This window comes from Mauremys reevesii, linkage group 5 (assembly GCF_016161935.1).
Source record: "Mauremys reevesii isolate NIE-2019 linkage group 5, ASM1616193v1, whole genome shotgun sequence".
In the NCBI taxonomy this organism is placed as follows: Eukaryota; Metazoa; Chordata; order Testudines; family Geoemydidae; genus Mauremys; species Mauremys reevesii.
Genome location: NC_052627.1, coordinates 118436771 through 118457222, shown reverse-complemented (window position 1 = coordinate 118457222; position 20452 = coordinate 118436771). Strand labels below are relative to the sequence as shown.

Below are 20452 nucleotides of genomic sequence, written 5' to 3'. Positions count from 1 at the left end.
TTGCATTTAGATTCTGGCAGCTCCCATTGAAATCAGTGGCAGCTGTAGGCACACCCCTACAGACAGATAAGAGAGCAGATTGGCCTGTAGTACTTGTACAGCGTGGCTAGTATGTCTATTGCAATTCATGTAAACCATGTTATAATTTGAAAAAACAAAGTATTTAAATCTTAGAAATCTTTACTTCTCAAATTCCTTGTTTCCTTTTGTCACATACAAAGTGTATTTTGATTCTTTGAGTAAGAACAACGACGACTTGGAATAATAGTAACAACACTGAATTCTCTGAAAAGAGATTATTTTCTGTCTTTGGGTTCATGGGCTAAACCTTGTACTCAACCATTTCTTTTTCTTACTCTGTAAGAGTTACCAATATTTCATTGGTCTCTGAAGTGAATTGGTGTTCTCAGTTCAGTTCTAAGTGGAGCCACCAACATAATGGACCCTTCATTTGGCAGTCTCAGCTATTGAGACTGAACTACCCTTTTCACTTCTAGAGATGGGCTCTCCACAGCAGGATTGCAAAGCCTGTTGGAGCACCTTATTTTTTAACCTTTTTTGTGGACTGAGGCCTCCTTTTTTCCCCAATTTGTCAATATATTCACTTACAGTTGTTGGTCTCTATGAAAGAAAACAAAGCCCTTTTTAACCCATTGTTGCAATTCTCTGTTTGAAGCAGAGACAGACTTTTTAACAGCAGATAACTAATAATCTCCCTGTGGAATTACACCAGAATGTAAAGATTTTCATTTTTATTCTGAGGACAAATGATCATGTACTTTACCTTTGTGTCACAGGCACCATTGAGAGCTTTTGCCATAATTAAATATGATAGCTTTACACAATTAAATGGAAGCCCTATAAAAATAATCTTAAATTTAAAAAGTACTTTTCATCTCAAAGGTCCCAAATCACTTAATAAAATAATGTGCACACTATAGACCAGTATCCCCACTGAAAGGCAGCCATCTCTGGGATGTCTAACAGCTTACAGTCCTATTCCCCAACAGCGTAGGACTGTTTCCAGATGAAACTATAGAAGTAATTTGAGGCATACAGAATGCAATTAGCTAGGGCATCAAGGTAAACCCCACTAAGAAAAGTGCCATGGTATATTTAATGATCACAGTGGAAGACCCTCTGATTTAAGTCACATCTGAAATATGGTCCCTCCAGCAGCATATTGGTTCATTATGGACTCAGAGACTAGAAGACCATCTACAAAATCACCAGTATTAAAGGCCACACCTTGAAGCTACTGTTTTTCTGACCAGAAAGAATAGGATTCTGGTGCCAGTCAAAGCCACTAAGTAATTATGGTAGTTATAGGAATTGTGCCACACAATTTATGTGCTCCTTCTGCTCACAAAACTTGTAGTTAAACAATGTAAAACATTTTGGAGCAGATCATTGGCTGGTGTAAATAAGCACAGCAGATTGAAGTAAATGGCACTTCTCCTATTTACACTAGCTGAGGATGCTCCCTCCCTAACCTCAGAGATGGAATGCACTAGTTCCCAGTCCTGGCTAGTTTGAGAGTCAGCAAGGTACTTTATATTTTTCTCTGTTTTATCATATAGCATTGCAGGAGGCCATGACTATGCCAACAAACCCTAAAATATTTTAATTAGGGTTATGCTTCCTCAGAGTATTATATCCTGAGCATTATACCATGTGTTTGGTGGGTAGATCCTTTTCTAAAATGTCCAAAATATGTTCAGTTACCTTGTGTATGTCTGCACTTGGTCAAATATTTACTCCTGGGGGAATTCTGTGCCAAAAAATTAAAAATTCTGCACACAATATTTTAAAATTCTCCAAAATTCTGCATATTTTATTTGTTAAAATGACATAATAAAATCACTTCAGTTTAAATTATTTTGATATTTTATTTCAAAATACCTGTTAACAAGTATGTCAATAATACAAACAACAGAAAAAAAAAGATCCCCCCCAGGAGTAGAGAATTAAAGAAATCCTTACAACAGCCCAGTTCCAGCTAGAGGGAGCTGTGTGGGGCTCCCAGAACCAGACAGCTGAACTCCCATCCCTCCAGAGCGCAGCTGCAGGGCACCCCATGGCCCAGACACCTACACCCCTTTTCCCCCCAGATCCCAGCCATGGGGCACCCCCAGCCCAGACACCCACACACCCCTCCCGCCAGAGCCCAGCCATGGGGAACTCCCCAGACACGAGCACCCACCTCCCCACAGAACCCAAGTGCGGGGCAGCCCCCATACACCAGGTCCCCCCTACAGAGCCCAGACACCAGCATCCCCAGAGCCTTTACTCCCCCCCCAGCTTCTTTACTGTCCCATGTGGGACATGGTGTGCTGTGGCCCTGCCCTTCCTCACCCTTTGCCGGAGCTGGCTGATTGTCCCAGGCCCTTTCCTGTTCTGATCAAAGAGCTTGCAGCCTCAAGCCTAGCCAGACTGGGCACTCCACTGACTGCAAGCTGGGCACTGCAGAGTCCAGTGGCCCTAGTGGTGGCCAGAAATTCTGCAGGGAAAACATGGAATTCTACAAAATTCTGCATTCCGCAGTGGTGCAGAATTCTCCTGGGAGTAAATATTTCATGAGTCTTAAAGAAACTACCTGAGAAAATCCAAGTACCTTGCTTAGGTTTGCTTCTCAGTTCATGGTAGGGTTCATACAAAAGAGTAAGAAATCCACTGAAATACTGTGCACTCTGCATAAATGCATACACCTTTTCGTGGTAGGATTTTTTACAAGTAGCATGAGTGAGTAGTAACAATATATAAACTCTAAAAGAAAGGGATGGCATGATGAAAGAAAGCAGAAGATGAGGTTATGTAAGGAACTGCCTGTGCATTAACTCTGGAAACTGCAGACATGAGCACATGTCCTCTTAAGCATTCAGACTTCCAGACTTTTGTTTTTTGTTTATTTATAATCCTATGTAAGAGCCCAGCTGTGCAGTCCATACTCACCTTGACGAGCCTTTTAGTCACAGCTGAGCTCCAGTGTAGTTGTAGATGCTTTAATTATCCATATAAGTATAACAATAATACTTAGTTCTTACATAGAGCTTTTCATTGGTAGATCTTAAAGTACTTCCAGTTCTTTTTTAATCCTTCTAAACGCTCATAGACAGCTCTTCAACTTGTGGAAATTGTTGAATTTGAAATCAATGGAGCTAGGACAATTTACACCAGCTGGCCCTTGGCTATAATGCTATCATATGGCAATTACACAGGCTAGCTGTGCTGCATAACAAAGTATTGACTTGTATCAGTTTTCAATTAGCTGGCTTTCAATTTCATTGATTATCTCATTCCTATAATATGAGAGAGTAAATAGGACCACACAGTTTAGCCTCTCCATGTCATTCATTATTTTTATACCTTAATCGTGTTGCTTTTTATCTCCTCTATTTTTATCCTTGCCAAAAATGAAGTTTATGGTGTTTTGTATGATATATGATTGCTTAGATAGTATGGTAAAGGGCACTAAAGAAAAATTTAAAATGTCTTTAATGAGAACAACACAGTACTTCCTCACAGTGATATGATGCTTCATTAATTTATTAATAATATTTTATTAACAATGTAGCATTTTTATATTCCTGGACGGAAGGTGGTGTATAAGTGCAAACTATTTGTTGTTCTTGCTTGTTGTTGTTAGTATAATCTGGCATTTTTAAAAGGACATGTAAGTAGAGCCAGAGATCTGTTCTCAGGGATAGAATAAAGAGAAGTAGGAGAAATATTTCATTGCCTCATATAGAACAAACATTCTGGAGTAGGAGTACAGTATTTATGCACCCATGCCACACCAACAGTAGTTCAGATCAAGCTGATGCTTTGTTTGACATATTACCATATAAACACAATAATATATCTGATATGGCTCCATTAAAGGGTAACTGTAATTTAGCAGGCTGACATACCAGAAGAGGCTTCCTGCCTTTCCTCAGCTATTACTCAGTTGGTTTATCTAGAATTTCATCTAGTTCCCCGGGAATATAGTTTAATTTTATAGAAACCTCTCTCTGTAGGGAAGTTCTCTCAGGGATTTTCTGCAACAGTATGAAATTTGCTTTTGTTTGCATCCTGGGCAATTTTGCACATCTTCATATCAAAGTAATCTTAATTAGTATATTTATTAATAATTATGAATCTTATAGTACCCAGAAGTGTACTAGGTGTGTTACAGAATAAATATAGGTTTCAGAGTATAAATAAAAATATAGCTATATAGAGACACAAATTGAGATTTTTCAAAGTCAGCTATGGAATTTAGCCACACAACTCCCATGGGTTATATTATATCTCCATGGGAGTTGTGTGGTTAAATCCCCTACTTGGCTGTGGGAAAATATATCATCCTATAGAAAACATGTTAACTGACGTGTTTTAACTAACATGATGTTAAACATGACAACCTCTGGATCTTAAAGGAGAGTGTCAGGGAACGCTGCTCCCCTTTCTCTACTAAAAGTATAGGGAGTGTTCTCCCTCCTCATGTTTCCAACTGCTTTAACCCCTGCTTAGCAGTTTGTGTAGAAAGGAAAAAGTAATGTTGAAAAATGTGTTTTCTGCTTGAGGTTAAACTTAGAGTTCCACTCTAGGGTTAATGATAACCAGCTATCTTATTCTTAAACACGATTGCTCTTCAGAATCATACTAATGTAGGGCTGCAGTAAACCTTGAGAGATCATGTAGTTTATCCCCCTGCAAAGAGGCAGGACTAAGTATGCATAGAGCACCCCTGATAGGTGTTTGTCTAACCTGTTCTTAAAAATCTCCAATGACAGGGATTCTACAACTTCCCTCCGTAAGCTATTCCAGCACTTAATTGTCCTGATAGTTAGAAAGGTTTTCCTAATATCTAACCTAAATCTTCCTTGCTGCAGAGTAAGCCAATTACTTCTTGCCCTAGGTTCAGTGGACTTTGAGAACAGCGACAGACCAGCCCTCTTTATTAGAGCCCTTAATATATTTGAAGACTGGTATCAGGTCCTCCCTCAGTCTTCTTTTCTCAAGACTAATAAACGTACTCATTTTTTTAACCTTTCCTTATAGGTCAGTTTTCTAAGCCATTTATCATTTTGATTGCTCTCCTCTGGATTCTTTCCAGTTTGTCCACATCTTTCTTGAAATGTGGCACCCAAAACTGGAGATTGTACTCCAGCTGAAGCCTAACCAGTGATAAGTAAAGCAGAACAATTACCTCCCATTCTTACATCTAATACTCCTGTTCATACTCCTTAGAATATTAGACTTTTTTATAACTGCATCACATTGTTGACTCATATTCAAATTGTGACCTAGATTTGTTTCAGTAGTACTACTACCTAGCCCAGTGGTCCCCAAACTTTTCAGGGTTGCATCCGCCTTATTCTGTCCTTCTTCTCCCCCCACCACTGTGGGGCCCAGAGTGGGGCTGCAGCTCCAGAGAGGGGAAGAACTTGGACAGGAATAAGGGGACCGAGGCTGGGGGTGGGGTAGGGCCAGGGGTCTGGGCGTAGGACTGGCAGCTGGGGCCAGGAGCAGAGCTGGGTGGTGCTCTCTGCCTGCTCCCTATAGGGGTTGGCCTGAGTCCCAGCTGTGCCCCACCCCCACGAATATTCCTCCATGCCCCCCAAAGGGTGCATGCCTGTCAGTTTGGGGACCCCTGACCTAGCAGTAATTTCCCATTTTGTAGTTGTGCATTTTATTTTTCCCCTAAGTGTAGTACTTTGCACTTATCTTTATTGAATTTCATCTTGTTGATTTCAGACCAATTCTCCAGTTTATCTAGGTCATTTTGAATTCTAATCCTATCCTCCAAAGTGTTTACAATCCCTCCCATCTTGGTGTCATCTGAAAATGTTACAAGGCTACTCTCCACTCCACTATCCAAGTTATTAATGAAAATATTGACTAGCACTGGACCCAAGACAGATACCTGCAGGACCCCACTAGATACATCCTCCCAGTTTGAAAGCAACTAATCTTTGAGTGTGGTTTTCAGCCAGTTGTGCATCTACCTTATAGTTATTCCTTCTAAACCACATTTTTCTACTTTCCTACTATGTCAAAAGTTTTACTAAAATCAAGATATATCACAGGTATTGCTTCCCCCACCATTCACTAGGCCATTATCCCTGTCAAAGAAGGAAATTAGATTGGTTTGGCATGATTTGTACTTGACAAATCCATGTTGGCTATTACTTATCATCCTATTATCCTCTATGGGGTTACAAATTGATTGTTAAATAATTTGTTCCTGTATCTTTACAGGTATCAAAGTTATTCAGACTGATCTATGATTCCTTTTTGTTCCCCTTTTTAAAGATATGTAAGTGTTTATACTTCTCCAGCCCTCTGAGACCTCACCCATCCTTTGAGAGTTCTCAAAGATAATTGCTAATGGCTTGGAGATTGCTTCAGCTAGCTCCTTAAGTACCCTTCCCTGAATTTTGTCAGGCCCTGCTGATTTGAATACATCTAACTTATCTAAATAGTCTTTAACCTGTTCCTTCCTTGTTCTGGCATGTTTCCTCCCTCTTGTTATTAATATTAATTGTGTTATGCATATAGACACAATTAACCTTTCTAGTGAAGACTGAAACAAAATAGGTATTAAACTCCTCAATCTTCTTGATGTCATTCATAGGTCTCCTTCCCTGCTAAATAGTAGACATGCACTTTCCTTTGTCTTTCTCTTGCTCCTAGTGTATTTGTAGACCCTCTTCTTTTTTGCCTTTTGTATCCCTTGCTAGGTATAACTCATTTTGTGCCTTATTCTTTCTGATGGTGTCTCTGCATGCTTGTGCTATTCTTTTATACCCATCCGTAGCAATTTGTCCATGTTTCCACATTTTGTAGGATTCATTTTTGATTTTCAGGTCATTAAAGAGCTCTTGATGCAGCCATATTGGTGCCTTTCTTACGTTTCTTTCCTGTCTTTCCTTCACATCAGGATAGTTGATTGTTTTGCTTTTAATATTGTCTCTCTGAGAAACTGCCAGCTCTCCTGAACAACTTTTTCCCTTAGATGTTTTTCCTATTGGACCTTGCATTCCAGTTATCCAAGTTTGTTAAAGTTTGCTTTTTTGAAGTCCATTCCCCTTACGCTGATTCTGTCGCTCCTTTCTTTCTTTAGAATAATGAAATCTATCATTTCATGGCCACTTTCACCCAAGTTGCCTATCACCTTTCGATTCACATGTAAAACAATGGCCTCCCTTCCTCCACCTTCTGAAATGAAATATTGTTCCCAACACATTCTAAGAACATACTGAAGATTTTGTGTTTTCCATATTATTTTTCCAACAGATATCTGGGTAGTTAAAGTTCTCACTTTGGGCAAAATCATGTTTTATATAGTTAAAACATATTTGCTAACATGACACACTTTCCAAGTGTATACGTACCTTTGAAAATCTCAGCCCAAAGCACTGATTTTGGGCAGTGTACAAAATATGTGAGAGACCTAACAGCATGGATGGAGAAGACTTGGGATTGGGGAGCACCAGGGGTAGAATCATAGGACTGGAAGGGAACTGATAAGATTGCATGAATAATGCCAGAGAATGGACCCAAGCTGTAACAATTCCTCTCAGTTGTGGATACTGTTCTCAGTAGCACCTTACACTTTTATTTTAAGAAATCAGACACAATCAAGAATTGTCAAAAACAATGAGGAGTCCGGTGACAAGAATTGTCAAGCATTATTCAAACAATTAAGGTGTGTTTCCCCCCCATAACAAGCTAGGTTATTTCTCATCCTACTATATGCTACATTGGGTCTTACACTGAAATCTAACAGTCCATAATTGGCAGCCTTCAGCTTAATAGAATGAATTGCAACTTCTGGGAACAGATGAATCTCTAGCTGAATAAAAATAATATCTCAGTAAGGTGATAAAATGAGGAAATGTCCTCTCATTTTGTTCCATTATTTTTTCCTCCTCTGGCTGATGCTGGAAATGTTGCATCCTTCCTCTTTGGGTTTGCCCCTGCTGGTGTGAAAATTTTGGGGGAGTCAGTAGAGATTCATCCTGGACAATCATTTTTGTATACACTGGATAATGTTAATTACAATTTCTAAACTAAGAAAGATACAGACTAAATTATGGCAAAATTCACCTGAGGAGGTACCAACCTGGCATTTTTTCCCCATGCTTATTGGTACATACATAAATCTCCCAGTGGAATAGCAGAATACCCTGGTTGACTACTTGCCATGAGGACCTGAGAGGAGAGTTTGCCCAATGTAATTTAAAAGACTGTAACTGTTTACAGTAAATCAGAAGATACATAATTTGTTTTATTATTATTATTCTTTGTTAGGTATGAACCACAGAAAGAAAAAAGATTCACCAGGGGCTGCAGGAAACTTCTGTGAGCAAAGCTCTCACAAAACAAAGACCAACAGAAGTCTTAATCCTCCAGGTAGTAGGGATAATCTTCCCACTTCTGTAAACAGAATAATTGATGTGGATGGAGTTAAACTGGAAGACAGTGGCACACGATCCTGTGATGATTCAGAAGGGAACCTCAGCTTCGAAGGCTGTATCTCTGAACTAAGATCTTGCCAGGGGAGGATGCGGACAGGAGTTTATAGAACATCAGACCTTCCCTCTCTGATTACTGTCAAGAGTGAGAAAAACAAGGGTGCTAAGAATCAATACAAAGCTACTTTTGTTTAAATCCCTATTTTTAATTAACAGCTTCAGCATTTTTGCCTGGCATCGTTAGCACTAGAGCTATGCATTATGGGCATGTTCTGGCAAGTCACTCAGTGCTTTCAATTTCTATTGGCTTCAATGAGCGTTTAAAATAGTCAGCACCTCCCAAGGTCAGACCTTGTATGAATTGGAACCTGTATAATGAAAAGTAGTATTTAATCAAAATAGTTGAGATATTTAATTTTGTTCTGTCACCTAATGGACTTTCTAATGTTGTTTTCCATATCATGGTTCCTGTTGGGTACTTTGACCAAATTGGTGAGATTAAAATTCTCATGGCATATAGCCATCCTTTAATGTCTTTGAGAAAGACAAAGTCATTTTAAGTCCCACCCAGGTTTTTACAAAATGTAGTTTTGGTTTTTCATCTTAATCTTCTAATGTTTTTTCCTAGTCCACAGTATTCCTCGGTGCTGCTAGACTTGTACATTGGATGTGAAGTGTACTATTCATTACTATTTGGACAGCATTGAGACTCTTTGTCTGGCAAATCTTCCTGTCTATTGATAGCATCTGAGAAATCCAGGGGGAGTTCAGTCTTGTTATAAAGATTACCTGAGTGGATAGATGCATTCTGGCATGCTTTTTACATGGGCAGGAATCCAGATTCAAGAAAGTCATAAAGCTCATTCAGACAGAGCAATAGCAGCTTCTGTAGCTTGCCTTGGTAACTTATCCATAGCAGTGATTTATAAAGCAGCTGCATGGAGATTATCCAGATCTTTACATGGCAATGTTCTCTCTATGTCTGAGAGTTTATTTTAATCTATAATTAAATATTCTTCTTCCTCCTTCTAGGTTAGATTAGAAGATTAGCTAAAAATACCAAACTAGTGAGTAATTCTGAAGGAAGAAGAAAGGATTCTTGTCTGTTCTCTGAATTTATTGTCTCTGCAGATCTACACTTGTTCTTCTTTCTTTCCCGTTTCTTTTGAGTTAATAATGACTCTTGGCAGCTGAAAGGGGTATTGAAGAAATGTGAAGCATGGGCCTCTATCAATCTCTGTTTGAAACAGTGTTGAATGTATACATTAAGATCCATATCAGTTCACTGCTTTGAATTGATTCTGGGACTCATGAGACATATTGCATGGCTCCTAGATTGTGGATCTGCAGAGGCAGTAAATCTGGAGAACTACAGTTATTGCTAAGTAATCTCTTTTTCATTGCTCCTCCTTTGTGGAGCTTATCATGAATTGTGAACTTTTTCATAACAGGGAAATGCTGTAGCAAATTAATCAGTTTTTAAAGCTCAGATGCATTTGCAATGTCAAAAGGGTTAGCAGATTCTTAAGATTATTCAACAGTAATATAAGACCTTCCCAATGTAAGGAATTATGCGCACAGCTCTATTAAGTTCAGTGGAGTTTCACCTATTTACAGCAGTAGAGACTTTTGCCCTAGGTTTGAGAAACTCATTTGCTAACATTAAACCCAGCTCAGTCAATTGTATGCTTTAGATTGTTTACTTTTTTTAATATAGTTGTTGGTGGATGAGTAATATATACCTGTCATGAAAAACAGCTGTTCCTTAACAAATTTCCAAAATTAAAATTGGACTGAGAATCACACTAAAGTTGTGCTGATACTGCAGTATTGTCTACAGTAGGGGAATTGAAAAGCTCAGGGTATACATAAGGAGATACAGAGACTTTCAGCTCTAGATTAGTGATTCAAATCTGACTTGTGCCAGTGGTAGCGGAAAGCTATCATCGGACTGTAAATGAAGTGAGTTGGTTATGGGAGTCCAGTTCCCTGTGGCTAGATGGCTACATCACAGAAACCCACCATATGTGGCAGTAAGTGCAGTCATCCTGGCAGGGACTGAATAGGCACTGAGCCTGAAGGAACTTCTTATCCCTATTGTAGCCTATAGGTATAGATATTTGCTAGATGAGGAATAGGTATAAGTTAAGGCAATAATGCAATGAGCCTAGAAGCTGTTATAAACTAGCATCTGGTGGTTACTTGTCAACACTATAGAGTAGGTAGTTACTGTGATTAAACGACATTGGTGATGCAGTATGGGGGAGCGTTCCCTGCTGGTATTCTGCTGCTACTTGTTCTGTGCTAAATGAAGGACATAAGTCTTCAAAGTTTTCATGTTGGCTGTAGATTGTAGTCCATAGAGTACATTATTCTATATCTTCTTATACTGCATCTATAGGATTAGTATAATTATCTTGAGAGAGAATTTAAAACATCTCTGTATTCTTTAAGATCCTTTCTCCATATTGCATCTGTCTTGTGTCATTGTATTGACAGCATTATGATACAAATTCACAGCTGGCAGGACAGGTTTTCACCCTTATAAATGTCCATGTTTTCGGCTGAGAGCTTTGCTCTGATCAAAGCAAAGTATCTTCACACATCAGTAATCTCCAGCAAATGGGCTCCTTGCCATCTGCACCTGAACATGTTGCACCTTGTGGTGTGTCTTTGAAAATCAACACCTGCCCCAGTACTGTAGTGAATATTTAAAACTGAAATGCAGTAGTTGGTGTCTATGGTGATTTCTGATCAAAATTTTCGGTGGGACACTATAACTTGCCTTAGCTCCATGTATGCTCATCAAAGACCTGGTCCTGTAAGTGATCCTCTGTATGCAGAATTCCCATTGAAACCAAAGGGAATTCTGTGACCAAGATCTTAATGACACCTTTGAATGTGCCTCCCCGGCCTCTGCTGTCATTACTAGACTTCAGTAGACCCTCAGAGTTATGAACTGACTGGTCAACCACACACCTCATTTGGAACCAGAAGTATGTAATCAGGCAGCAGAGAGAAAAAAATAAAAAAGAAACAAATACTGTACACTACAGTACTGTGTTAAACGTAAACTACTGAAAAATATAGGGACAATTTTTAAAAAAGGTTTGACAAAGTAAGGAAACTGTTTCAGTGCTTGTTTCATTTAATTAAGATTTAAATTAAGATTTTAAAAAGCAGCATTTTTACTTCTGCATAGTAAAGTTTCAAAGCTGTATTAAGTCGATGTTTGCAAGAACAAGCATAATGTTTTGTTCAGAGTTACAAACATTTCAGAATTATGAACAACCTCCATTCCCAAGGTGTTCATAACTCTGAGGTTCTGCGGTATTCACAGAAGTCCTACTATTTTTGCTGTGGAGTCCCCTACTGGAATGTTCACATATGCTCTGTGCCAGGGCATTGGAGGAATTACCCAGTGTGGATACCTGATTTGAAAGAGCTATTTGGTTAAATTAGAAGTGGGAATGGAGTTATAATATTGGGATGAAGGTGCATTTGTTTCACCCCAGTGGCAAAGCCATCTTTCTTCATCATAAACCTTTCACCTCTTTTCAAACATAATAATAATTTTAGAAATTAAATAGTTTGCCATTAAACCTTTCTGTGGCTGCTTAGCTGCTAAGGTGTAAGAAAGATCTGTTGTATTAGATTCTGAGTGCAGCAAACTGGATTTGACAGAATTGGATATTTAACCCAAGTTCAGAGAAATGAATGATGTAAAAGAAAGCTGCCTTAAAATGGGTTTTCTTAAACAGGGAGGGGGTGGAGAAGACATGACAGGACTTGGCAGCATGCCTAGAAAGCACAGACCTGTGAACCAAGGAACCTGGAATACAGGAAAATAATTCTTCTCTATTCAGCAATATCATATTCAAAACTGCCCCTGAATATGAGCCACATGTAAACTCCAGCTGTTTAAAAATATGACCCCATACCTTAGGGCTCAAGGCAATATGTTGCTTAAGCTTAGAAATAATTAATAATATTAATTAGCTTTATTAGCTTAATTTGCAAGATCTGGGAGAATGTAGAAACTAAACCAACACGGTATTACTGCTGAATCAGTCGCAAGGGATAATGGAGTTAATAAAACAAAATGGATACAGCCAATCCCAGGAACACTTCAAGGGTGCAGACTCCCTCTCTGGGACCCCTTCTTTGAATGTGGGACCCTGTGGTCCAATTGCCTTTTGCCTTGTGCTGAACCCCCGAAAAGTGTACCACTAGCTTATGCATGCTCTCCTAGAGTCCACCACCATCAGCACTCCAGAGCATAGTTTAACTCTTTGAGGACCATGTGACAATTAAAGTAAGGAACGCACAAGCTTTGCAAAAGATCTTCTTACACACTTGTTTCTCAAACAGCACAAGAGAGTTACAGATCTATACAAAACAACAAACACCAGAACACATTTCCCTCTCTCAGAGACCTCACAATTTCTGAGTCTTTTGGATTCTACTCAGTATCTTTCTGCGGAGTAAGGTGCCTCTTGCCCCATTCCTCCTTGATGAGTCTTTTGGTTCTGAGAATGGTTTCACCCCTTTCCAGAGAGCATGTCATTTTAAAAACCAAGTTCTGAGACCTCTTTCTGTTTTCCTTCTTATACTGACAGTTTCTATCCTCTGACCCCACTGGGTAGGTTTGCTGGCTGAGGGTTGTTAAAAGTTAATGGGTTGGCCGGTAGGCCCCATTGTTCCACTAGGGTATGGCTGTTCAAAGTTTATGGCCCTTTTTCAGTTTCTCAGATATAGTCTGTTTTCTGCCACAAAATGGTGATTCTAATGCACACTGACTGTTACAAGTACAGTGTTCATAATATCAAATGGGATTCATAATTGAACACAGGCACATTCTCCAAACTGCCACAGGTAATACCCAGAGAAAGCAATGCTACCCAATATTAGTTATGCTGGCCATATTGGACAGCTTCTGAATAGCATTGACAGTGATTACTGTCATTTAGAGTTGTTTCTCCTGACATTTGATATAATATATTAGGATGATACCAGATGCACATTTCTCATAGAGACCAGGTTGCTGTGCAAGTAGCATGAGATACCACAGGATGTACCAATAGGATAGAATAGTGTCAGTGACACTGCACAACCACCCTGGGCCAGGTTTTCAAAATTACTGAGTTCCCCATTAGGCAGATCAGTGAAATGGCCAAATATTGGAAAGTGATCTACATGGGGATGACTGCTGATTGCTGAACACTTTTTAATATCTGGACACTTCATTTTATTGGTTACAAAGCTTGAGACAAAGTCTTGGACTCAGGTCTGGCTCAGACAATATAGTTTAACAATTTCTTCCGAGTGTACATGGGAATCTAAGAGCATTGCAGCTGCACAAGTTCATCCAGACCACCTAACTCCCCTGCACAGCGCAGTACCTTATGTTTAGAAATTACTCTAAGCCCCTGCTACATGCTATTGGGATAGGTGCTTCTGAAGTCCCAAAATGCACTTGGACAATGGCTGTAGGACACTTTGTGTGGATGTGCCAAACCCCTTCTGTGAAAAACAGTGTTAGTATGTGGATGGGCTGAACTGCAGCAACGACAAGTAACAACCCCACCTTTCTCAATCTGCCTGTGTCCTTACAGCAGTTTCCATACTCTAGTGCCTACCCTGCAGGATGTAGAGTGCTGGGCACCCAGGTTAGGTCCATCAGGCCTGATCCAAAGTCCATTTAAATCAACAGAAAGACTTCTATTGACTTTAAAGGTTCTTGGATCAGGCCGTTAGTGTAGATCCACCATTATGTTTAGACTGACTACTTGTAATCGTTTCAGATAATAATTATCACTTGTGAGAAATGTTGGTGGATCAGCTGTTCATAAATTCTGAATGATTTCTAAGTCTCTTCAAAATCCTAGGAAGCCTAATATTACATACAAACCTCCATAGTCTTTAAACTGGAAGACAAGGAAAGAAAGGTGTTTTCATTGTTTGCCCTGAGCTTCAATCTGTTGGACTGTGTAAAAATGTTGCCTTCTGGAATTTAACTTGTATTCTTGTTTTACTGGTGATTTTGGTTTTAAAAACCTATATTGTGACTTTGTAATTTGAAAACAGTTATTGGGTTAATTTCTCCATCCACACAAAATTGTTGTGAAATTTTATACAACACAAGAAATCACTGTTTATAGACACATAAATATGTCAAATTAATTTTAAATACTAATTGTGTAATAAGTAAATAATTTGTACTGTTGGAGCTGATATTTAATTTATGTTGGCAATTTATGATTTAATTTAGTTTGACAAAGGGAAATAAGGAAAACCTGAAAATAATCATGTAATGTGCCTCTAACTACACATTTTTAAAAAAAAAAATAAGTATGTTGGTTGTTTTTAACAAACTTGTGATAATCAGAAAGTGAAAAAAGACTGAAAGTTGTTCAAATATTATATTTCATAAAGATGTGTTCCTATACCTGACCTTTGCAAATAAAATCAACTGATATTTTAGCATTTGATAACATATATATATATTCCTTTAAAAGGAACTTAAGTGTTTTTGATCAAAATTGGCATTCCTTGAAAATGGGCTTTGCCTTCTGGAATCCAACAGTAGCAGGCCAGATACTTGTCCTTTAATGCATCCCCTTTGTACCATTCTGTCAGTGTAAACGGAACATAAAGCTACTTTAAGGCAGCAGAAGAACATTCTCCTTGTGTAGTGGAATTCTCATCTGGATCCTCTTGCATATATTTCAGGTGGGCTAGCGAACAAAATGGCTCCTTGGGAGTCAGTTCCTGTCAAGACTGCTCTAACTTGTGCCATGGGTTTGTTCAGCCTTGTCAGATGCCAGGATCAGGGCAATGGAAAGGCAACAGAAAGCCACCTGTGTCCTCCTCACACTGGTGCATCAAACACTGTTATGGCCTCCTAACACGTTCCCCCCTCGCATCCCTCCCCATTTAAAACATGGCATGTAACTGCTATCCTCATTTTGGGCTTGAACCTGCACCACATAGGTGTAAAGTGTAGCAAGGTTAAAAGTAATAAGCGGGAGTATTACCTGCCTTATAGAATGAATAGTGCTCTTCATTGCTTGCTAGGGTTCACACTTAGTCTCTCACATAACAGCATCTGTGAGTAATGCTTTCTACATTCTCTGGTTGGCTAGGAATTCCATCCCATTCTGACAAATAATGGCCTGGCCTCAGTTATTCACACCTTCATCATCTCTCTGCTGGACTTCAGCAATGCAATATACCGGGGCATGAAGCCTTCAGCATGTAGGAAACTCCAACTAGTATTAGAACAGAACACTGCAGCATATCTTCTCAGCAACACAGGCTACTGGGAACATATCAAACCTGTCCTGCACTCCCTACATTGTCTTCCCAAAGAATATTAAATCAAGGTCAAGGTCTTGGCACTTATCTTCAAGGCACTCAATAGCTTGGGCCCAGGGTATCTAAAAGATTGTCTGAAGATCCAGGAAGAAGATCAGGGTGGACAGCTCCACTCCTCTGGCACAATGCAGCTCTCTACAATAAGAATGAAGTTTCTCTGTTCAGGAGAGACAGGTTTCTTGGGGCGGTCTGAGACTGTAATGGACTCCCACAGGAACTGAGGACCATCACAAACCTCATCAACTTTCATTCCAAGTGCAACATGCATTTTTTTTACCTACCTTCTCTAATATAAACATATAGCTCAGTGTGTGTGTACATGTAATATAAATTTTAAAAATTCTAAAACAAAATACTCCAGTGCATGCATTTCTCCCCTGGGAAGAGGATGAGAGACCAAACATGCAACTGATGTTACTTGCATTGCTTAATGCACTACTGGAAGGTGCTCAGGTACTGTGGTTATAATAACTTATATATGATAGAATCCTATGTTTCCCAGAGCATGCCGTTGGTCCAATCACATCCCAACTCTTACTATCTTCTGCTTTTATGAGTAGGGAGACAGGTTCACAAGGGGTTTGAGATTTGCTACCACTCAGTGCAGAGAACCACACCTAACACTTAACCCTGCTTGTATTTATGCGAAGCTTCTGGTCATACTTGTGCTGGAATGCAATAACCTGGTGCTCCCCACTGTGCACTACAGAGGCTGGAAGGATTGAGGCCTATGTACGGAAAGGTGCTGCTCCTTATATATTCCGGAAAATATTACACAGAGTGGAAAGTTGTCCACAAGGAGGACTTACTCCTCCAAATAGGAAAATATTGTAAATATGGGCAGCCCAGTGTAGCCTAGATTCAGTGCAGGCCCTAGTATGAAAGATCCTTGACTATCTGCTGCAGTTTGAACACTCTTACCTGGTGGTATCCAAATTCTTTAAGGGGCTTCTGCACTTAACTACCAGTTAGAAAACATACTCCAGTGTGGGACTTCAACATCATCTTTTAAAACACATGGAGCCCGCCTGCAAGTCCCTCTCAGAGTGTTCTACCTACCATCTTACTCTCAAAACGGTCTTTTTGGTGGCTATCATCTTGGCCAGATGAGTGAGTGAGATTTAGACACTCAGGACAGAATTCCCATTCATTCATAAAGGCAAAGTTGTTCTGAGACCTCATGCAAAATTCATCCCATGGTGGTTCATGAGTTCCACTTAAACCAATCAACTTACTTGTATTCTTTCCAAAGCCATATTCCACACAAGCAGAGAAGAAACTCCACATCCTGGTTGTATCTAGAGCTCTTTGAAAGATTTGGTCCTACCAATGTAATATCAGACTATCCCCACGTCTATTTGTAGCTATAGCTGGCCTCTCCGTTTCATCACGAAGACTTTAAAAATGAACAACACATTGTATTTCACTGTGTAACCAGCTGGCTGATATATTTCTCCTACTGACTATTAAAGCTCACTCCTCCAGAGCCCAAGCAGCATCCTTGGCATGTTTCCACAATGTACTGATATCTGAAATCTGCAAGGCTGTTGCATGGAGCAACCTGTTCACCTTTGCCAAGCATTATACGCTAGATTTAGCTGTTAGATCAGATGCCAAATTTGGGAGAATGGCTCCAATCTGTATTCAACTGATGCAGTTGATACTCCTCAGCCCCACTCCTGAAGAGGATACTGCTTGCCAGTCACCTACAGTGGGGTCCACACTGACAAATACTCTCAAAAGAATGATTACTTACCGTACAGTAACTGTGGTTCTTAGAGATGATATAGTCAGTGTGGATCCCACTGTAGATGACTTCATCCCTGTGGTCAGAGTCCTTCAGCTACCATGGGAACTGTGAGGGAACTCAGGCATGTTAAGGCTGCTCCATCCTTCATGCCCTTGCATGGGAACAAGAGGCGGCACAGAGTGCATGCAACAGCCCCAGCGGCCACTGTTGTTCAATCAGTTTTGAGCTTGCGTGGGCGAGGGACATGTACACCTACACTGGGATCCACGCTGACTATGACATCTTGAAGAACCACACTTACTGTATGGTAAGTAACCATTCTTTTTGCATTTAAAGTTGGGTTTCAGTCTCTTTGTCGCACATGGAAAATATAGTGTATCTGCTCCAAAGTTACTGTTACTCATTGGACACAGAATGATTTACTGGGAATTTTACAAGTAAATCTGTTTAGGAATTAAAATTAACTAAAATAGGTCCTTTAAGAAATTTAGCACCCTGTGTCAGACATTTTATGGCCCTCATAATCTCAGTAACAGTGTAACACAGACTCTTCAAACTTCCTATATAGTTAAAACTCATTGAAACCTTATGGATCAGTTCTACATAGTCTTGGCCACAAACACGAAAATATCTTACTACATGTGTAAGGCTACGATTTAATCACAGGTGTTTTTAGTAAAAGTCATGGACAGGTCATGGGCAATAAACAAAAATTCACAGCCCATGACCTGTCCATGACTTATACTACAAATGCCCCAGACTAAATCTTGAGTGGGTGGGGGGTTGCTGCTGGGGGGGTGCCCCGAGGGCCGCTGTGAGGAGTGGGAGGGGCTGAGGCCAGTGGCACCAGCTGCCCAGGGCCGCTGGGCAGCAGCTGCCTTGGCTCCCTGGGACTGCTGCTGGGGGGCTGCTGGGCAGTGGCTGTCCCGGCTGCCCCAGAACCACTGCCGGTGTAGCTGGCCCCGAGGCGCTCCAGCAGCAGCTGGTGCGACTGGCTGTGGGGCACTCCAGCAACAGCCAACATGGCTGTCCCTGGGCCACCTGAGCAGCTGGCCCCGGAGCCAGCTGCTTGGGTGGCCCTGGGGTCAGCCACACTGGCTGCTGCAGAAGTCACGGAAGTCACAGAATGTCACAGAATCCGTGACATTCTGCGACCTCCATGACAGACATGAAGCCCTTTTCATGTGTCTCTAGAGGGCAAGGTTAAGGTTCCTGCTGAAGAAGAAACTTAGTTATGGAGAATAATGGGATAAGGCAATTATATTTAATTTTTAAAGGATCTACTTTAATTAATTTTCATTTCTAAACAGATTTACTGGTAAAATTCTCCTCCTGTTTCCATGCAAAGGTATGAAAGGTTCAGTTAAAAGATGCTGTGCACTAGCAATATGATTATGATTAAGATATTTTTAGTATTTGTGAGCCAAGACTAGATTGAACTGATTTTTAAAGACCAAAAGTTCTTTTCATTGCGTCTCCTCCTCCCACTTTTGTGTCACTACAGGGCAGTTTTAAAGATGTTTGGGTGACTAACTATGCATTTCCATACCTTAACATGTTTGGATGTCTTTTAAATGTAACCTTAACTGATTTTGCTAGGTTTATAATATTTGGTTTGAGGATAATTACAATATCTCTGTAATGAAATTTACCATAAATTACAGATATTTCCTCTCAACTCCATTTTAATGTAGATTTTTTTCTGGGTATCTGTCTATCTAATCTATGTATTTATAATCACCCAATCATGGTGTTGTTAACTCTTCCAATTTTATCATGAGTCTTGCCATATTTTTTCTTAAAGCCCCTACTGCTGGAATCAACTTTAACTTGAAAAGATTATCCGAGTGCATTGTAAAGACTCAGAAACCAGAAAGAAAATAAAGAGAATCCAACATATGTTATTTAAAAAAAAACACATAATTTTTAAAGCCAATAATCTGATTTTGGGAGGACCTGACTCATGATATTAGAACAGTTGAGATTAGCAATGCTGCCATCACCTTTCCTGTCTGTAATGAAACTGTTGGTTCCTTACTGAACACCGTGTTAACCCCCAATGCAATATGTGGTTGGTAGGGGGCTCCATAATCACTCCAGAACACAAAAGGGAAGCACTGCCTGGGGGAACCTGGCTTTGAAGGCATGTGAGCAGCAGCAGGCTGGAGGCTGCAGGCTGAGAGCTGGCTGTGGAAAGAAGGCTGGGCAGCTTGGGAGCTGGGTCTGAGAGTCAGGCTGGGAAATAGCCTACTGGAAGGGGGCCAGTGCTAGCCCTAGTGGATAGTTAGGAGTGGCCTTCAAACAGAGGGACTGTGTGGAGGGTCTGAACAAGACTACACCTGCTGGGCAAAAGGACTGGACCAATGCATAATGCTTTAGGAAAAGGGGTGGCTTGAAGTGTGAATCCCTGGCTGTAGGCCTGAGAAGCCTCGCCTTCATACCCGAGGACGGGATGCCCTGAGGGGCTGAGTTAGGAGCTGATGGTTCACCTTTTGTTTGCATCTCCAAGCCCTTGTGCTCAGCCCTGGTGAGGCATCCCTTTGTTATTCATCAGACAGTGAGTGTTTATGGGAACCCACTGAGGGTTAGAGCCTACAGTGCCTGGAGCTTTGCCTCTGAGCATGTGGTACACCCTGTACCTACCAAAAATCCAAGGGATTGGTGCACCCCAGCAGCATAGCCACTCCCTGCAGTGGGGTCATCTGCACTATGTATCTACACTGGAAGTGAAGATGTGATTGTAGCATGAGTCAGCATACCTGTGCTAGCTTTAATCTAGCTAGCATAGATAACAATAGTAGCATAGATGTGGTAGCACGGGCTTCAGCACTCTACAGGCGAGAACCAGAGTACCTACCGT

At 40.4% G+C, this 20452-nt stretch overlaps 1 protein-coding gene across 3 annotated transcripts in view; it reads left to right on the top strand.

Moving 5' to 3' along the window:
- The window catches only part of RGS12 (regulator of G protein signaling 12), a 152206-nt gene extending 142434 nt beyond the window's left edge, over positions 1 to 9772 (top strand). For 2 of the 3 annotated variants that reach the window (XM_039540913.1, XM_039540915.1), the window contains exon 16: positions 8302 to 9772. In XM_039540913.1, coding sequence (XP_039396847.1) covers positions 8302 to 8660 — 359 coding nt within the window. In that variant the 3' untranslated portion in view covers positions 8661 to 9772. The remainder of the gene's footprint in view (positions 1 to 8301) is intronic. The other variant, XM_039540911.1, reaches the window with a different exon arrangement.
- The last annotated feature ends 10680 nt before the right edge of the window (positions 9773 to 20452 follow it).